Source organism: Stegodyphus dumicola, chromosome 11, assembly GCF_044657685.1.
Source record: "Stegodyphus dumicola isolate Sdum_Otavi_A_Nest chromosome 11, ASM4465768v1".
In the NCBI taxonomy this organism is placed as follows: Eukaryota; Metazoa; Arthropoda; class Arachnida; order Araneae; family Eresidae; genus Stegodyphus; species Stegodyphus dumicola.
The window spans coordinates 52,128,513-52,144,949 of NC_140778.1; the positions used below are offsets into that span (position 1 = coordinate 52,128,513).

At 34.9% G+C, this 16,437-nt stretch overlaps 1 protein-coding gene across 1 annotated transcript; it reads left to right on the forward strand.

Moving 5' to 3' along the window:
• The first annotated feature begins 9,264 nt into the window (after positions 1-9,264).
• On the forward strand, positions 9,265-14,875 carry LOC118205911 (uncharacterized). Its single transcript, XM_085826683.1, has one exon. The coding sequence runs from the start codon at positions 10,435-10,437 to the stop codon at positions 11,902-11,904; it is 1,470 nt and encodes a 489-aa protein (XP_085682809.1). The 5' UTR covers positions 9,265-10,434; the 3' UTR covers positions 11,905-14,875.
• The last annotated feature ends 1,562 nt before the right edge of the window (positions 14,876-16,437 follow it).

Consider the following 16,437-nt stretch of genomic DNA (forward strand, 5'->3'; position numbering starts at 1 on the left):
TTAGATACACCTGTATCTGATGAACTTTCTCCCATAAAAATTCGCGAAAATCTGCAAACACCCACTGAAGTGCAAAACATACAAAATAATCCAGAAAGTAAAAGAGATAATAATTTTGAAACCACTCCAACAAAATACACAAAATTGAAAAGCAATAGATGGAAAACTATACCCAAACAGAAATCTCCGCAGAAAATAATTAGTCAAAACTCAACTGCATTAACTACCACCAACAAATTTGATGCATTAAATTCTGATGTTTTACTAAATGCACAAACTGCTACTCAAAAAGATAAGACAAATAATAATGAAATTACTACAATAGAAACTGAAACCAATAACAATCAATTCCAACATCCTCAAAAATATGCTAACAAAATTCCTCCTTTTGTTATCACTGATTCCAATATTAGCTGGAAAGAATTAAATAAAACACTTGCTGATAAATTCAACATTACTAAAATTGATGGAAAATTAAAAGGAGGAAATTTAATAATTAAGGTCTTTGACCTGCAAGAATACCGAAAAATTCAAGAGCACTTCAAAGAAAAGAAAATCACATATCATTCATATGTACTACATTCTGAAAAAATTGTCCGTGCCATCATAAAAGACCTTCCTAATGATCTGACCGAACAAGAAATAGAAGAAGATTTAAAGGCTCAAGGCATTCCAATCATCAAAGTCAAGCATCTTACAAAAATTGCCGAAGGAAAGTCTAACTATATACCGGTCTACTACATTGAAGCTCCTCGTACAGAGGAAGGCAAAAAACTCATGCACATAGAAAAAATTATCGGTCTCTGGGTACGAGTAATCAAATATAATTCCAAACCAGGGCCCACTCAATGCTATAATTGCCAGCGATATAATCATACACAGCGAGCGTGTCATAATGAACCTCGCTGTGTACGCTGCGCACAGAATCATAGATCTCATCTCTGTCCTTTTAAGGGCACTCAAAATTATGATGCTGTATGTGCCCTTTGTCATGGACCGCATCCAGCATCTTCCATAACTTTCCCCAGAAGACCAGGAAATAACCAACATAATAATACAAATACTGCAAATCCTATCACTATCAACTATTCTGCTATGAAAAATATTGAAGAAAATCCTATTCGCTGAAATAACCAGGTCAATGCACCTCAAACAGAAAATAAACCACGTGATTCAACGGACCAATCAGGAAATGTCAACACATATTCAGCTGCTCTAAAGAAAACAACTAAACAGCAGCAAAATTTTAAGACGTGCATCTGCTCGCTCCTGATTTTGTGATATTAGAACTCTTCTTTTATTATACCTGATCAGAGTGCATGCCGCTGTAACAGTAGGTCGGCATTGCAATAGACTCTGGTTGCTTTCTCCGCTGCTTCATTTTCTGCCATCCGCTCCACCATGGATCGAATGATTGATTTTATTGCCTCTGAGATTACCAACTTAGAATGCATCAAAGAAGCTGATGGATCTCTCTCATCTAAGGACGCACGAGACCTTAAATTCCTTCGACGCCTCAAACTTTTCATTGACAGAGAACTGAACGCTGATCGTTCTTCTACTTCTCTTCCCAAACCAAACATCCCTGCTCCTAAGGTTAATGACAGTGATTCTTCAATAACTGGAATCAACAAAACTAATGTCAGACGAGCCAGCAGCCCTGCGCGCTCAGATGAAGAGCAGTCGAAAAAACATAAAGCACTGAATGAAGACAGCTCCGACACGGACTCAGGTCCTAAAGGAGATTTTACTAGAAGACTAAGAAAACCCTCTCGAAAGTCTACTCTGACGGATTCCTCTGTTTTGTCAGAAGTTTCGACAGCTGAGCCGACCACGGAAATAACTTATGATAATATGGATACAGCCCCAGACGTGGATAATATGGATAAAGCCCACGCTAATGTGGCGCCATCTAGTGAGATCCCCGAAAAGCCGGCTGCGAGTACGTCTCAGACGGAAAGCATGGTGCGGCCTATCGGTGCTGCAGATGAGGTCACGTGCCCGGCTGGGCTAATAGGTGATGCTCATGATCATGAAACTGGTACCAATTCTGCCGAAAATAATGAGCAGGATGTGGATAAATTCATACATCCAAATAAAGTGAGCAATAAAGCTCCCCCGATTATTATACAGGATGGTAAATACTCCTGGTCAAAATATAAGGAAATGTTTAAAGATGCAGGAATTAAGCTAAAATCAGGTATAATGAAAGCTCAAGACCACTATGAGCTAAAAGTTGACAGTATAGAAACTCATAAGAGTTTAACTGCATTACTTAATGCCAAAGGAGTGAAATATCACTCATTTATTTTACCCGAAAACAAGAAGGTTAAAGTTGTTATACGCAGCTTACCGATCGACACGCCAACCTCAGAGATATCTGATGAACTGATAGATAGAGGTTTCCCAGTTGAACGAGTCTCGCAATTAGTAAGACGCAGAAATGGAGAAAAATTTAATCTGCCCCTGTTTCTAGTTATTTTGAAGAGGAATGAAAAAGCGAGAGGGATACATAATATAACTAAATTATGTTTGCTGAATGTTAAAGTAGAAGCTTACAAAGGAAGGAAAGGGCCGGTACAATGCTTTCGGTGTCAAGCATTTCATCATGCCCAGGCAGGATGTATGCATGACCCGAAATGCATGAAATGCGCTGGCGATCATTATTCAAAAGACTGCCCCAAGCCAAGAGAAGATAAACCTAAGTGTATAAATTGCCAATTAGATCATACAAGCAACTACAGGGGTTGCCCGAATTTTCCCAAAATAAATACTCAAAATCCGCCTTTGAAGAATTTCAGTGATAGAGTAATTATCAATAAATCTTATGCCGCCGCTGTTGGCGGGCAAACAATGAATACTCTAGATGAAGCTAGAAGTATTTTTGAAGGGCTTAAAAACCTTGTTGAGGCTATTAAGGCTTCCGGCATTCTACAAGTAAATTTAGCTCCTAGCGCCAATGCTAGTAGTTTCAACGCGGTCAATAATGAACCCAATCATGGATAGGAAAGATAATAATTTTAGGCCAATCAAGATGTTAGTGTGGAATGCTAACAACATAAGAGGAAAGAAAGATGAGTTGGAGGACTTTATGTATGAGAACGACATTGATATTTGCCTGATCTCCGAGACGCACATCACCCCAGGAGACAGAGTTAGCATCAAAAATTATAGAACCTACCGATGTGATAGGTTACATCACAGAGGAGGTGGAGCACTCATCTACGTTCATTGTAAATATTCATCTTGTTTAATTTCGACTGAAAGAGACAAGGGCTATGAAATTGTGATTGCCTCTATTAGCTTGCCTAAGATTGGAGATACCTTATTTGCGGCAATCTACAACCCCCCTACTAATAGGCTAACTGAGGAAATGTTACAAAATATTATTCCGGATTCTTCAATAATGATTGTTGGTGGCGACCTCAATAGTAAGCATAAAGATTGGGGCTGCCGTAGCACTAATCACAATGGTAAAGTACTGAGAGAGTATATCAGTAACCACCCAGTTGGTATATTTGCGCCTGACGTACCGACGTTCAGGCCCAGCAACATCAGGTACACTCCTGATATTCTAGATATCATCTTGACTAATACAGGAATTAATATGGTGCTGGAGGTTCGAGACGACTTAAGCTCTGATCATACTCCTGTGATTGCTACACTAGGGGTCACCAGTATTAATTATACGAATGTTAAGACCCATACCGACTGGAGAATGTACCACAATGTTGTGAAAGTGAGGCTCCCTAAATTAGGTGCTATGAAAAGCCCTTCTGATAATGACAAGGAGATTGATAAGTTTACTACATGTCTTAATGACTCTTACTATGAGGCCACCAAGGTTACTCAAAGGTCTTGTAAAATCGCTAAGATTCCAAGGTACGTCAAATCTCTCATAGCCGAAAGAAACAGGCTGCGAAGGAGGTATAATATCACCTGGGACCCAATTATTAAAACGGAGTTAAATAGGATCAGTAAGCATATTAAGCTTGAAATGCATAAATTAAAGTGTGAGGCTTGGAATGTTAAAATGGAGGAGTTAAACTTAGACAGTGATGCCTTCTGGCAGTTTACAAAAATGTTAAAGAGGACGCATCAGTGTGATAGGCCAATTATTGACAACGGCGTCACTGCTTATTCAGATACTGACAAATGTCAGATTTTTGCTTCACATCTTGAAAAGCAGTTTTCTCCCAATCAGACACCTCGTAATATTCACTTTGAGACCCAAGTCAGAATGAAAGTAGAAGAATGGCTAGGTGCTCCCACGGCTCTAAATGCCGATGGTTTAACTAATCCAAGAGAAGTTACGGATATTATCTCCAAATTGAACCCCAAGAAAGCCCCAGGTATTGATGGAGTTACAAATTTAATGATCAGCAACCTCCCGCGCGGTGGAATCACAAGACTTTCCAGCATTTTTAATATATGCATTACGTTATGCTACTTCCCGGACTGCTGGAAGTACGCAAAAGTTTTCCTACTACCGAAGCCTGCAAAAGACATCACTAAGGCGGAAAATCACAGGCCCATAAGCTTGCTCTCTAATATAGGCAAGATCTTTGAACGAATAATTTTAAGGAAATTCCAGCCTTATTTACAGGTACTTCCGGAAGATCAGTATGGATTTAGGAGCGAACTTTGCACATCTAAACAACTGATTAGGCTTGTGGAATTTATCGGCTCTGCTCTGCATCATAAGAGTTGTACTGCAGTGCTCATGCTGGACGTGGCCAAAGCATTTGACCGTGTCTGGCATGAGGGCTTAATATATAAATTGATAATGATGAATTTGCCCAGAGAACTGATCTTACTCACCAGATCTTATATTGCAAATCGTTACTTTACAGTTAGCTGCAAGCAAAGTCATTCTGGATACAAAACTATCGCTGCAGGCGTCCCCCAGGGGTCCTGTCTTGGCCCAGTACTCTATCTTTTCTATGCGGCTGATTTCCCGCGGGATAAACTCAACAGAAATACATTGCTGGCCTGCTATGCGGATGACACCGCTGTAGCGGTCAGATCTATTCAGCCTAACAGGGCAATTTCTGTTATGCAGGATATAATTATGGACATTGAGGAGTGGTGCTCCAGGTGGAAGATTTCCATCAATGCGACTAAATCACAGCTACTTCTTGTTAGAAGGAAGAAAATACTGGTCTCAGTTCAGCCACTTTACCTATTCGGCCAACGTGTCCCGATGGTAAACAAGGCCAAGTATTTAGGTGTTTACTTGAATCGAAGACTCACGTGGAGTACGCATGTCAATTACATTGCAAACAAGACCAGAGGAATTGCTCAACAATTACAAGTACTGCTAGGGCGCAGCTCGCAGTTAGATCTGAGAAGGAAAAGACAGATTTATATTTCCATTTTAAGACCAATTATGTGTTATGCGTCCCCTGTCTGGGCGACTGCTACGAGCTCAGATATCAACAAATTGCAGGTGACTCAAAACACAATCTTACGCACCATGACAGGAGCGCATTTTTACATCCGTAACAAACTCCTGCACGATGATTTACAAGTTGAATATATTGACAAATATCTGCAAAAACTTAACAGCAAGTTCTTTGACAAAGGCTTGAATTGCAGTAAAGGAAACTTTAATGCTGTACTGAACTATGTCTGCATTCCTGAGGACTACAATATCAGGCCTTTTACGGCTCACAGAATGAGGGATCACAATTTTGTCACTTAGCCCACTCGTTTTCAAATATGTAAATAACACATTTTTATGCGTACATTACTTCACTTTCATTTGTTTATTACATGTTCAACACTGTATCCTATGCACATTTCATGTATTTTCATTTCTTTTGCATCTTCATAGCTCCATACACGTGATTATTACTCTTTTCTCAGGGGTAAGAGTTAAGTTACTTTGATGATTGGACTTTGTCACTATGGCCGATGGGCCCTCTTTTCCTTACCCGCTCCGATTTCCTGGCTGGGAACTAGCTGATAGTTGACATTCTGATTGTCCTTAGGGGATTAGATCAATATAGCTTATTAAAGCCCAACTGGGCTAATATAAGCATAAGCAATTAGCATTTAAGCATTTAAGCAGCAAAATAAGCAGAATAATAACCCCACTCCTAAAATTAATGAATGCAATAGACCAACAGGCACCCGTGAACGCACGGAAGAGAATCTAAACCAATTTATCATGTTTATGTCGTCTATTTACGAATTATATGATGATTTTTGCAAAGCATCTAATACTACCGAAAAAATGATGGTTGCTTTCGAAGCACTAAAGATATACGATTCTATCAATCATGATCAATAACAGCAATAGACTCAATTACTCTAAAATAGCATTTTACAACTGCAATGGTATTATTAGGCAACATCTACAAATAAATCAATTCATCAATAATAAAAACCTGGACTTCATGCTATTAAATGAAACTCACTTAAAGCCAAATAAAAAATTTAAAATAGAAAACTACACTGTTTATAGAAAAGACAGACTACATAATATTGGTGGAGGAACTGCTATAATTGCCAAAAATTCTATAAAACATACTGAATTCCTCCTGCCTGATTTCAATAGCATTGAAGCATGCGCATGCCTTGCCTACAGCAATAATCATACACCCTATCTAATAGTCTCTGTTTACAAACCTCCTATGAAAATACTCAACACTGCTGAAATTGAATATATTTGTAACCTTGGATATCCTACTATCATTGCAGGTGATCTAAATTGTAAGCATCCTGCTTGGAACTCTAAATTCACTAATAGTAATGGTATCAGACTTTATAATCTCATGCAAAACTCCACTATCAATATCCTGGCTACCACAGATCCTACCCATATTAGTTCTCATCATAACCATACCCCAGATGTTCTGGACATTCTTATCACCTGCAATATTCCGCAAATTCCTGAACTTATCAACTTAAAAGAGCTTGACTCTGACCACAATCCTATCATGTTCACACTTTATAATTTTATTCACTATATGCCTCCAAACCCCACCAAAGTCAGTTGGGTGGACTTCAAATATATCCTTGATAATAATATTAATGCTACTACCAAAATGACCACCAACAATTTAATAGAAGAAGCCACTGAAAAACTTAATAATAAAATTATTGACGCCATCAATAAAGCTACCCTAAATGCAGAGAAACAAGACTACTCACTTCCACATAATATCAAGGAAGAAATCAAAAACAAAATTAGGCTCAGAAAAATTTGGCAGAGAACCAGAAATCCTAGAGATAACATCAATTATAAACGAGCATATTATAGGGTACAAAAGCTCTGTCATGATCATAAAGAAGACAGATGGAATAGCTATGTTGAACATCTTTCTCATACTGATCACTCTGTATGAAAACTATGAAAATTAATAATATCCCACACCCTACTGATGATAATATTGAAGAGCAAGTTAAAAATTTCATTCATTCCAATAGGAGTAAAGCAAACATACCTACCAGTCCCACTGAAGTTAATCAAATTATGAAATCTCTCAATAGCAAGAAAGCCTGTGGCTATGATAACATTACTAACAATGCAATTAAAAACCTTCCTAAAAAAGCTGTCATATATCTTGTCAACTTATTCAATGCTTGCCTTCGCAATAATTATATTCCACAGACCTGGAAGATTGCCACAATCATTGTCATCAAAAAACCTGGAAAAGAAAATAAATTTACTTCCAGCTATAGACCTATTTCTCTTCTTTTCTCCATTTCAAAAATTTTCGAAAAAATCATACAAAAAAGGTTATATCAGTATGCACAAGATAATAGTATCCTCTCACCATATCAATTTGGCTTTCGTAAAAAATACTCTACCATTCATCAGGTCTCCCGCATTGTGGAAAAGATTGGAGAAGCCTTCAATAAAAAAGAAACTGTTGCTGCTCTATTCCTGGATGTTGAAAAGGCTTTTGATAAAGTCTGGCATACTGGATTAATATACAAATTAATTCATTACAATTTGCCTCCTGAAATCATCAATCTTATTTATAGCTATTTGAGCAATAGGTTTTTTCAAGTTAAAATCAATAATGAATACTCTACTCGCAGAAAAATTATGGCGGGGGTACCTCAAGGAGGAAATTTGGCTCCCTTCCTCTATTTAATATATGTCAATGACTTTCCTAAACATCCTGGTACAGAAATTGCACAATACGCTGATTACACAGCCATATTTTCTATTTCTATCAACTCCAAACATGCTCAGCATAAACTTCAACAAGCTGTAAATAATATGCAAAACTGGCTTCAAAACTGGAAAATTAAAATTAACCCAAGTAAAAGTATCAATATTATCTTTAAAAGAAGCAATAAAAACCCTGTCTGTGATCCTCTGCAAATCAATAATAGTCCTGTCATCAGAGCCAACACTGTTAAGTATCTAGGCATCACTCTTGATGTGAAACTTAATTTCAAAGACCATATCTCGTGTATTTGTGAAAATACCAGAAAAGCTTACTTAAGCGTTTACTCCATCATTAATCATCATTCTAAACTTAGCCTTCAAACCAAGCGCATTATCTATCTTCAACTAATTAGACCTGTCATGATGTATGGCTCCCCAGTTTGGGCGGCTGCTGCCAAAAGTAATAGAAAACCACTACAAGTTTTACAGAATAAAATTATTAGAATCATTACTGGAGCTCCATGGTTTGTTCGCAATATCGTACTTCACAATGACCTCAAAATTAATACTATAGATGAAGAAATACTCAAAAGTGTTCATAAATTCTATGAAAACCTTTCTACCCATCATTCTGCTATTATACAAAATATTGGAAATTATGATTTTACAATAGACCAACCTTATAAACGACCGCGCACCATTCATCATAATGTTCAGTGGTAGATTTGTTTAAATTGTATATATTTTATCAACTTTAGCTTTATATTTGGACTCTGAATGTAAAGCATTTGTTTTTTACATCTATTTACTCAAGAATTTGTACTTTTAATCAAGATTTCCTATTGGTCCAGGAGGACACACCTATATATGCAAGATTTTTATTTACTACTTATCTACTATGCATCAGAATTTGTTTCTTTTATTTATCTCAAGTATTTTACACCTTTTCATTCTACAAAAATGTTACTGCACCTGTATATATACTTTTATTATTTAAAAAATACGCAAATTATGTAATTCTACAGTTCTTCTTGACTCACCAATCAACATCATGGAATAGGCCACGTGACATACAACTTAACTAGATGTTTTTAAACTCAGTTCTAGTTCACTCTTTCGCACCTAGATGGTGCCACCTCTGGTACTTTTCGATATTTCTTACATCAAGTATTTTTACCATTACTCATATACGCCTTTTTGGATATACACTTCACCACTCTTAAAGCCTTAAATGGATAGATAAAATAGATCGAGTAATGCACTTTCATTAGTACGGAACTTGAATGAAATGTTATGACCTGACCTGACCTGGTCTAGCCAAGTCTTTGGTCTAGCCAGTTGGTATGCAAATGTGTAAACAACCTGCCACTTGAAATTGGCGTCAGGCGAAAAGCTGGTGGCAAGGAGCATTGACCAGAAATAAATGATAGACTTTTCTACAACACGGAAAATATCGTAACGACCCTTATTTCCTCTTCTTTAGGCCGTGAATATTTTCCTAGCAACATTGTTGTACATTTAAAATGATTTCATTTCTTTTATATGTAATTTGGAAAAATGAATGAACGAACTAAGCTTTACAAGTGCTAAGGTGAGATATCATAATTAGCCAGAAATAAACTTATTTTTCACGAAGTGTTTGTACCTGAATATCATGCCATGTGCATATCGCACTAAATATATCTTGTTATCTGTTAGTGTTATATCATATATGCAAATTAGTGTTGTAAATCATATATGCATTCGCCAACTACTTTCCTGACATTGTAATATCTCCCAGAATGCCAATGAATTATTCATAAATTCTTGATTATATTTCCAAAGAGACCTTGTTAGTTTTTCGAATATATTTCAGTACAACGTGTATTGGAAATTGTCATGCGGAGAAAGAAACTTCGTAAAGCAGCTCATGCCTACCCACCCAACAGAAAAACCTTATATGTGAGGTAGATATTTACGCCGAAGCCTCAATAAAACCTGCATTTCCTTCTTAATGCAGGATAAGATCTAATCATAATGTTCGGTATGTAATAAATCATTTGCCGATAACTCTAGTTTCAAAATTCATGTGCTTATTTACACAAAAGAGAAACCTCACATATGCAGTGTGTAACAACTCATTTAGACTAAAGAGTTATTTTAACAAACATATGTGTATTGACATAGAAAAGAAACCTTGTGCATGAGGTATATAGCAACTCATTTAGACAGTATGTTTCTTTAACAAGCATCTGCATATGCATACAGGAAAAAAAAGTGCATGTGTAAGGTATGAGAATTCATTTAGATGAAAGAGGACCTTAAACATGAATATCCTTATTCAAGCAGGAAAGAAACCTTATGTGTGTGATATATGTAATAAGTTATTTACTCTAAAAGGTAACTTAAACAACCATATGCTTCTTCACACAGGAGAGAAACCTTATGTGTGTGATGTTTGTAATAAGTCTTTTGCTTACAAACTAAGTTTAAAGAAACATATGCTTAGTCACACAGGAGAGAAACCTTATGTGTGTGAGGTATGTAACAAGCCATTTACTCAAAAAGGTCATTTAAATGAACATTTACTTATTCACACAGGAAAGAAACCTTATGTGTGTGAGGTATGTAACAAGTCATTTGCTCATAAAGGTCATTTAAACAAACATATACATATTCACACGGGAAAGAAGCCTTATGTGTGTGATGTATGTAATAAGTCATTTGCTTACAAACCTAGTTTAAACAACCATATACGTATTAACACAGGAGAGAAACGTCATGTGTGTGTCTTGTGTAACAAGTCATTTACCCACAAAGGTCATTTAAACGAGCATATACTTATTCACACAGGAAAGAAACCTCATGTGTGTGAGGTATGTAATAAGTCATTTACTCTAAAAAGTCATTTAACGAACCATGTGCTTCTTCACACAGGAGAGAAATCTCATGTGTGCGAGATATGTAATAAGTCATTTGCTTACAAACTTAGTTTAAACAACCATATACTTATTCACACAGGAGAAAAACCTCATGTGTGTGAGGTATGCAACAAATCATTTACTCAAAGAGGTCATTTAAATGAACATATACGTATTCACACAGGAAAGAAACCTCATGTGTGTGATGTATGTAATAAGGCCTTTACTCACAATTGTAGTTTAAAGAACCATATACTTACTCACACAGGAGAGAAACCTTATGTGTGTGATGTATGTAATAAGTCATTTGCTTACATGCGCAGTTTAAAGGACCATATACTTATTCACACAGGAGAGAAACCTCATGTGTGTAAGGTTTGTAAGAAGTCATTTACTCAAAAAGTTCATTTAAATGAACATATACTTATTCACACAGGAAAGAAACCTCATGTGTGTGAGTTATGTAATAAGTCATTTACTCTAAAAGTTAATTTAAACCGTCATATTGTTATTCACACAGGAGAAAAACCTTATGTTTGTGAGATATGTAATAAGTCATTTGCTTACAAACTTAGTTTAAAGAAACATATACTTATTCACACAGGAGAGAAACCTCATGTGTGTGAGGTATGTAACAAGTCATTTACTCAAAAAGGTCATTTAAAGGAACATATACTTATTCACACAGGAAAGAAACCTCATGTGTGTGGCATATGTAATAAGTCATTTTTTCACAAACATAGTTTAAAGAACCATATAGTTATTCACACAGGAGAGAAATATCATGTGTGTGATGTATGTAATAAGTCATTTGCTTGCAAACGTAGTTTAAACAACCATATACTTATTCACACTGGAGAGAAACCTCCTATGTGATGTATGTAATATTTTCTTATAAATGTAGTTTAAACTACCATATACATATTCACACATGACAATTGTTATGTTTCTGAGGTCTATAAGAAGTCATTTACTCAAAAATCTAATTTAAAAAAGCATATACTTATTCACACCAGAGAAAAACGTCATAAGTTACATGTGTAACAAATCACTTGGATGATAGAAAAATTGAATCTCATGTCTACACCTAATAAGAAGACTAATGTTTTTTTTTTTTTTTTTTTTTTTGTGGTTTTCCACAAAGATAACTTTTGTTAGATGGATACGAACCTTTGCTTATATGTGCTAAGGACTTGTCTATGCTATGAAGAAATGTCTTTGTATGGGGTGTGTTTAATTTGTCATTTCACCCCAGTTCTTAATAAATCATTTAATTGTTTCCAGAAGAGAAAAACCTGATGTTTGCGAGATAAATCACAAGTCGTTTTAAAGTGCTTCTGATTTAAAGGAACATTTTCTTATCCTTAATATTTAATTAGTAATGAGAGTTTTAAAACAACATATTCAAACAATGAAAAGTTAAACACTGATTATAGTGTTTTGAATAAGGAAATTTTATTGATGTCGCATTCCTCTCATTCTGGTAATGTCATAAATTGTTTGAAAGCTTGAACATTTTTTCAATTGAATCTAAAATTCAACCATTCAATTAAAATTGAATATGCATTCACATTTTGCACTGTAATCCACTTTTCATTACATTTTTCTAAAATAGTACAAAGTATGAAATATAGTCTTTTGTGGTATCTCTAGTGCTGTAGGTTTTAAGTATTTTTTTCATCGTCATTAGCTTTGGGAACTCCCTTTTTAATGTTGAGATTTCTTAGAATTTAGATTTTTGCAAGCTTATGTGTTTGGTATCATTCGTTTTAAAACATTAATTTTGGTCTATGTTCTTGATGCCACTATGCAGCTTGTAGTGTCTTTGAATAAAATCAAAATTTTTTGATAAAGTTTTTTTTTTTTTTTTTTTCGGGCGGGAGGGGTACATATGTGTTAATGCAGCCTCCTTAATACAAATTGTAATATTTTCAATATATGCCAAAATCTGGCAACAATTTGCATAACCATTCTTCGAGCAAACATGCTTATTATAATCCTTCAATGAATCACTTCTGCCATTTTGTGTGTGTTCTTTTTTGTTGTATTCCAAAGTTCAGCAATTTTTATAAAAAAAACATGATGTTTTTGAACTTTAAGCTTAGTTTTAAAATATTGGCCTTGCAGAATTTGTGACCAGTTTTACCACAATTTTGGGATAAAAATTTCTGCAAGAACAAAGAATGTTGATAAATGCAACAATGAGGAAATGCTTTTCCTTGATAGCCGAGTGCTGAATGAACTCATATCTATAATTTTTTTAATGCAAAAACAGATTGTATACTTGAGGATGAGAAAAGTGCAAAATAATAACATACATATTTGAAGAAGAATGTGATATATTTTTTTTAATTCATCATGCAATCCTTATTTTGTAATTCAAATTTGTTTTTCCAAGTACATTTTCTTTTGATCTATTAATAATTTTTACCAAATTTTAATAAATATCAATAGTTTGGGAATCTCTGAAATAAAGGTGAAAAAAACCACCAACTTGCACCTGATAAGTAACTTTTGACTTTTCATCTGTAAAAAATCAAAAAATTGTGTTATTTCTTTCATATACATATATACATACCTCTTTTTTTTGCTCCTGGGTCCGTGAAAATGTTTCAGACACATTTATACTTATATGTGCCTGTTTATTGTCTATTACAGTACACAGTTTGAAATCCAGACATCCATTATCCGGAATGATCCAAAATCTGGACTTCAAAACCACCAACCACGTTTTCTCATAGGCTTTATGCATGCGCATTTCATCCTCCCTTCGCGCATAGTAAAACATCTGCAGTCCCGATTCTTAATTTCACTTCGACAATACATAAAATACCTTGTTATTGAAAAATCAGTCATTTTAGCATGAATTTGTATGATCAGTAACTTGGCTCTGTTGCTGAGTATCTGCTTGGCACACATCTCAAACTGAAACATTCCACATACATCGTTGATCTGACGCCAACCCGGCGAATCATTATTTGTTATACTTTCCTTTTATCACCGCATGTTTATCAAAACATGACAACTTGAGTAATGTAGCAATGCCTAAAAATTTTTTTTATGTTAGTAACTGAATAATAAAGGAGTATGTTAACCTTTATGTTGACATCATGCTTGGCGATGATTACAGATTTAAGTTAAATGTGCTAAAAAATGTTGATGAAGAAACATTTAACAAAATTTTCTTTCCATATGATAAAAATAGATCTCGTGGATGATACTCATAAGCCCAAAGATTACATTTAGAGCTATTTGAATAAGGAATAACTGATTTCTTATTAACGTACCAGCACCAGAGCTTGTATGGCTATACCTAGTCGCAGAACTTATGACCCACAGAGGTGGTAAGGTGATAAGTAAAAACGAAGGGCAAATAATTCCATACATGTAACTTCCATGTTGATATTACTCTTGAAGTATGTTGTGGCAGAAAAGATAAATGCTTTGTACTCTGGTAATACCATAATGTACCTCAAATCATACCAAATGCCTTATGAATAAATGTTGTGATTTGCATTTCGAAAAACTTAACATATCTAATGATCTAAATTTCCAATGAATTAATTACATGATACTGTAGAGAGGTTTGATTTGTATTCTGCCCCCTTCCCCGAATTTAATTGTGAGGGCTCAGTGCCCATGTAATAGAAAGAATTAACTATATTTTTCTCTAATCCCAATAGTTTGAGAGCTGAAAGCCCTAGTTTTTAGTCCAAAGGGATTTGAATCGCGAAGGACTATTAGTTTCGTTTTGGCATTTTGCGTCGGACTCATAAATGTCGGTTCACTTTTCAAACTGTTGCCACAAAATGTTAGAGTCCTGCATTATATTTGAAGAAATTAAATAATGAAAAATCTGCATAAATGTATTGTGATAATTATACTATTTCTCGTATTGTGATAAAACAACGGTACATAGAGTCATCGAATTTTGAATAACGTAATCCTCCAACGAATATGAGCATGTGGAAGACCAAATTTGAAATTTGAAATTTGTTTTATGATCGATTTCCTATTTTTTAAAACTTTGACGAATTTTTTATTAACAAACTCAAGGATTTCAAAGCGAGCAATGGCAACGTTGTGCAGAAAAAACATTTTTATCTCCAGCGCGTGAGTCTCTGTATCGGAAATTCTAAAGATATGCTCATTTTAAAACTATTTTGCGATATTGCTGTTGCACTGGATCTTATGGTTTAAGTGCGAGGAACATGATATTTAATAAAGAAAGGTAACACACAAAATGTTAAAAAACGCCCCTTTGGACGTAATTTAAAATCTGAAACATTTCAGATTTTTTTTTTTTTTTTTTTAAACTTTTCCATGTTTGTTACCATTACCATACAGAAACTGTATAGGTTAAGAGTCAAGAAAAATTCCTAGTTCTATATTTTCAAATTAGCACATTATTTTTACATTATTGTAAAAATACTGAACTGAGAAAAAATTGAAAACCTGAAGAAAAAGCTTTATTTATTACCTGAAAAAGTGTAGAAAAGTTTACAGTTTGTACATCCAAGGAATATGCTTCCTCGAATACAGAGCAAAAGCAAGAACTGTTACATGTTTATGTTTGTAAATAAGCATAAATGCTGAAATCCAAACCTTGTTAATTTACTTAAAATAATTTCTTTTTGTTCAAAAGCTTTGCTAATTTGAAACATGATAAACACCTAATTGTGTTTCTTGAATATTTCTGAATTTTAACATGCAGCATGATGCCTGAAGACTGAAAGAGACATTAGCTCTAAGGTACCGTTTATACAGACTAATACAGTGCAAAGTCTCTAAACTGGACGTCCATTATCCGGAATGATCTATAATCCGGACCTCAAAGCCACAAACTTACGCATGCGCTTAAAGCCAGTAAAGTGTTTACATATGCGTGCTTCCGATAGTGAAGAAAGTAGCATGGAACGTTTATTTAATACGAAAAAATTTTGATTGACAAGTTAGTCGCTATTCTCCACACACCAATTACAGGGCTTGAACAGTGGAACTTTGTAACTGAACAAGAAATTATGTCTATTTATAGAATTAAAGAGAAAGTATTAATACAAAAAAAACGAAACAACTTGCATTGATAGAAATGTTTACTAAACTAAACAAATAAATATTAAGCTTTCTTTTTCGTAAATTTTGATACCCTTTAGATCATAATTGCTCTTTATTTCATAAATTACGGTTTCATAATTTTAATTGTATATTTTTTGCATGCCATCTTACCAGATTTAAATTGATGATCTATAATCCGGAAAAAAAACCTAATCCGGAATCGTCTAAGTCCCTACGAGTCCGGATTACGGTTTTTGTACTGTGCAGGAATTTGATTGCCTGAGCGAATATTCTTAAATCTTTGTGAAACTTGGCCAGTCTTTATGAACCAGCATGTGTAAAACACCACTCCAG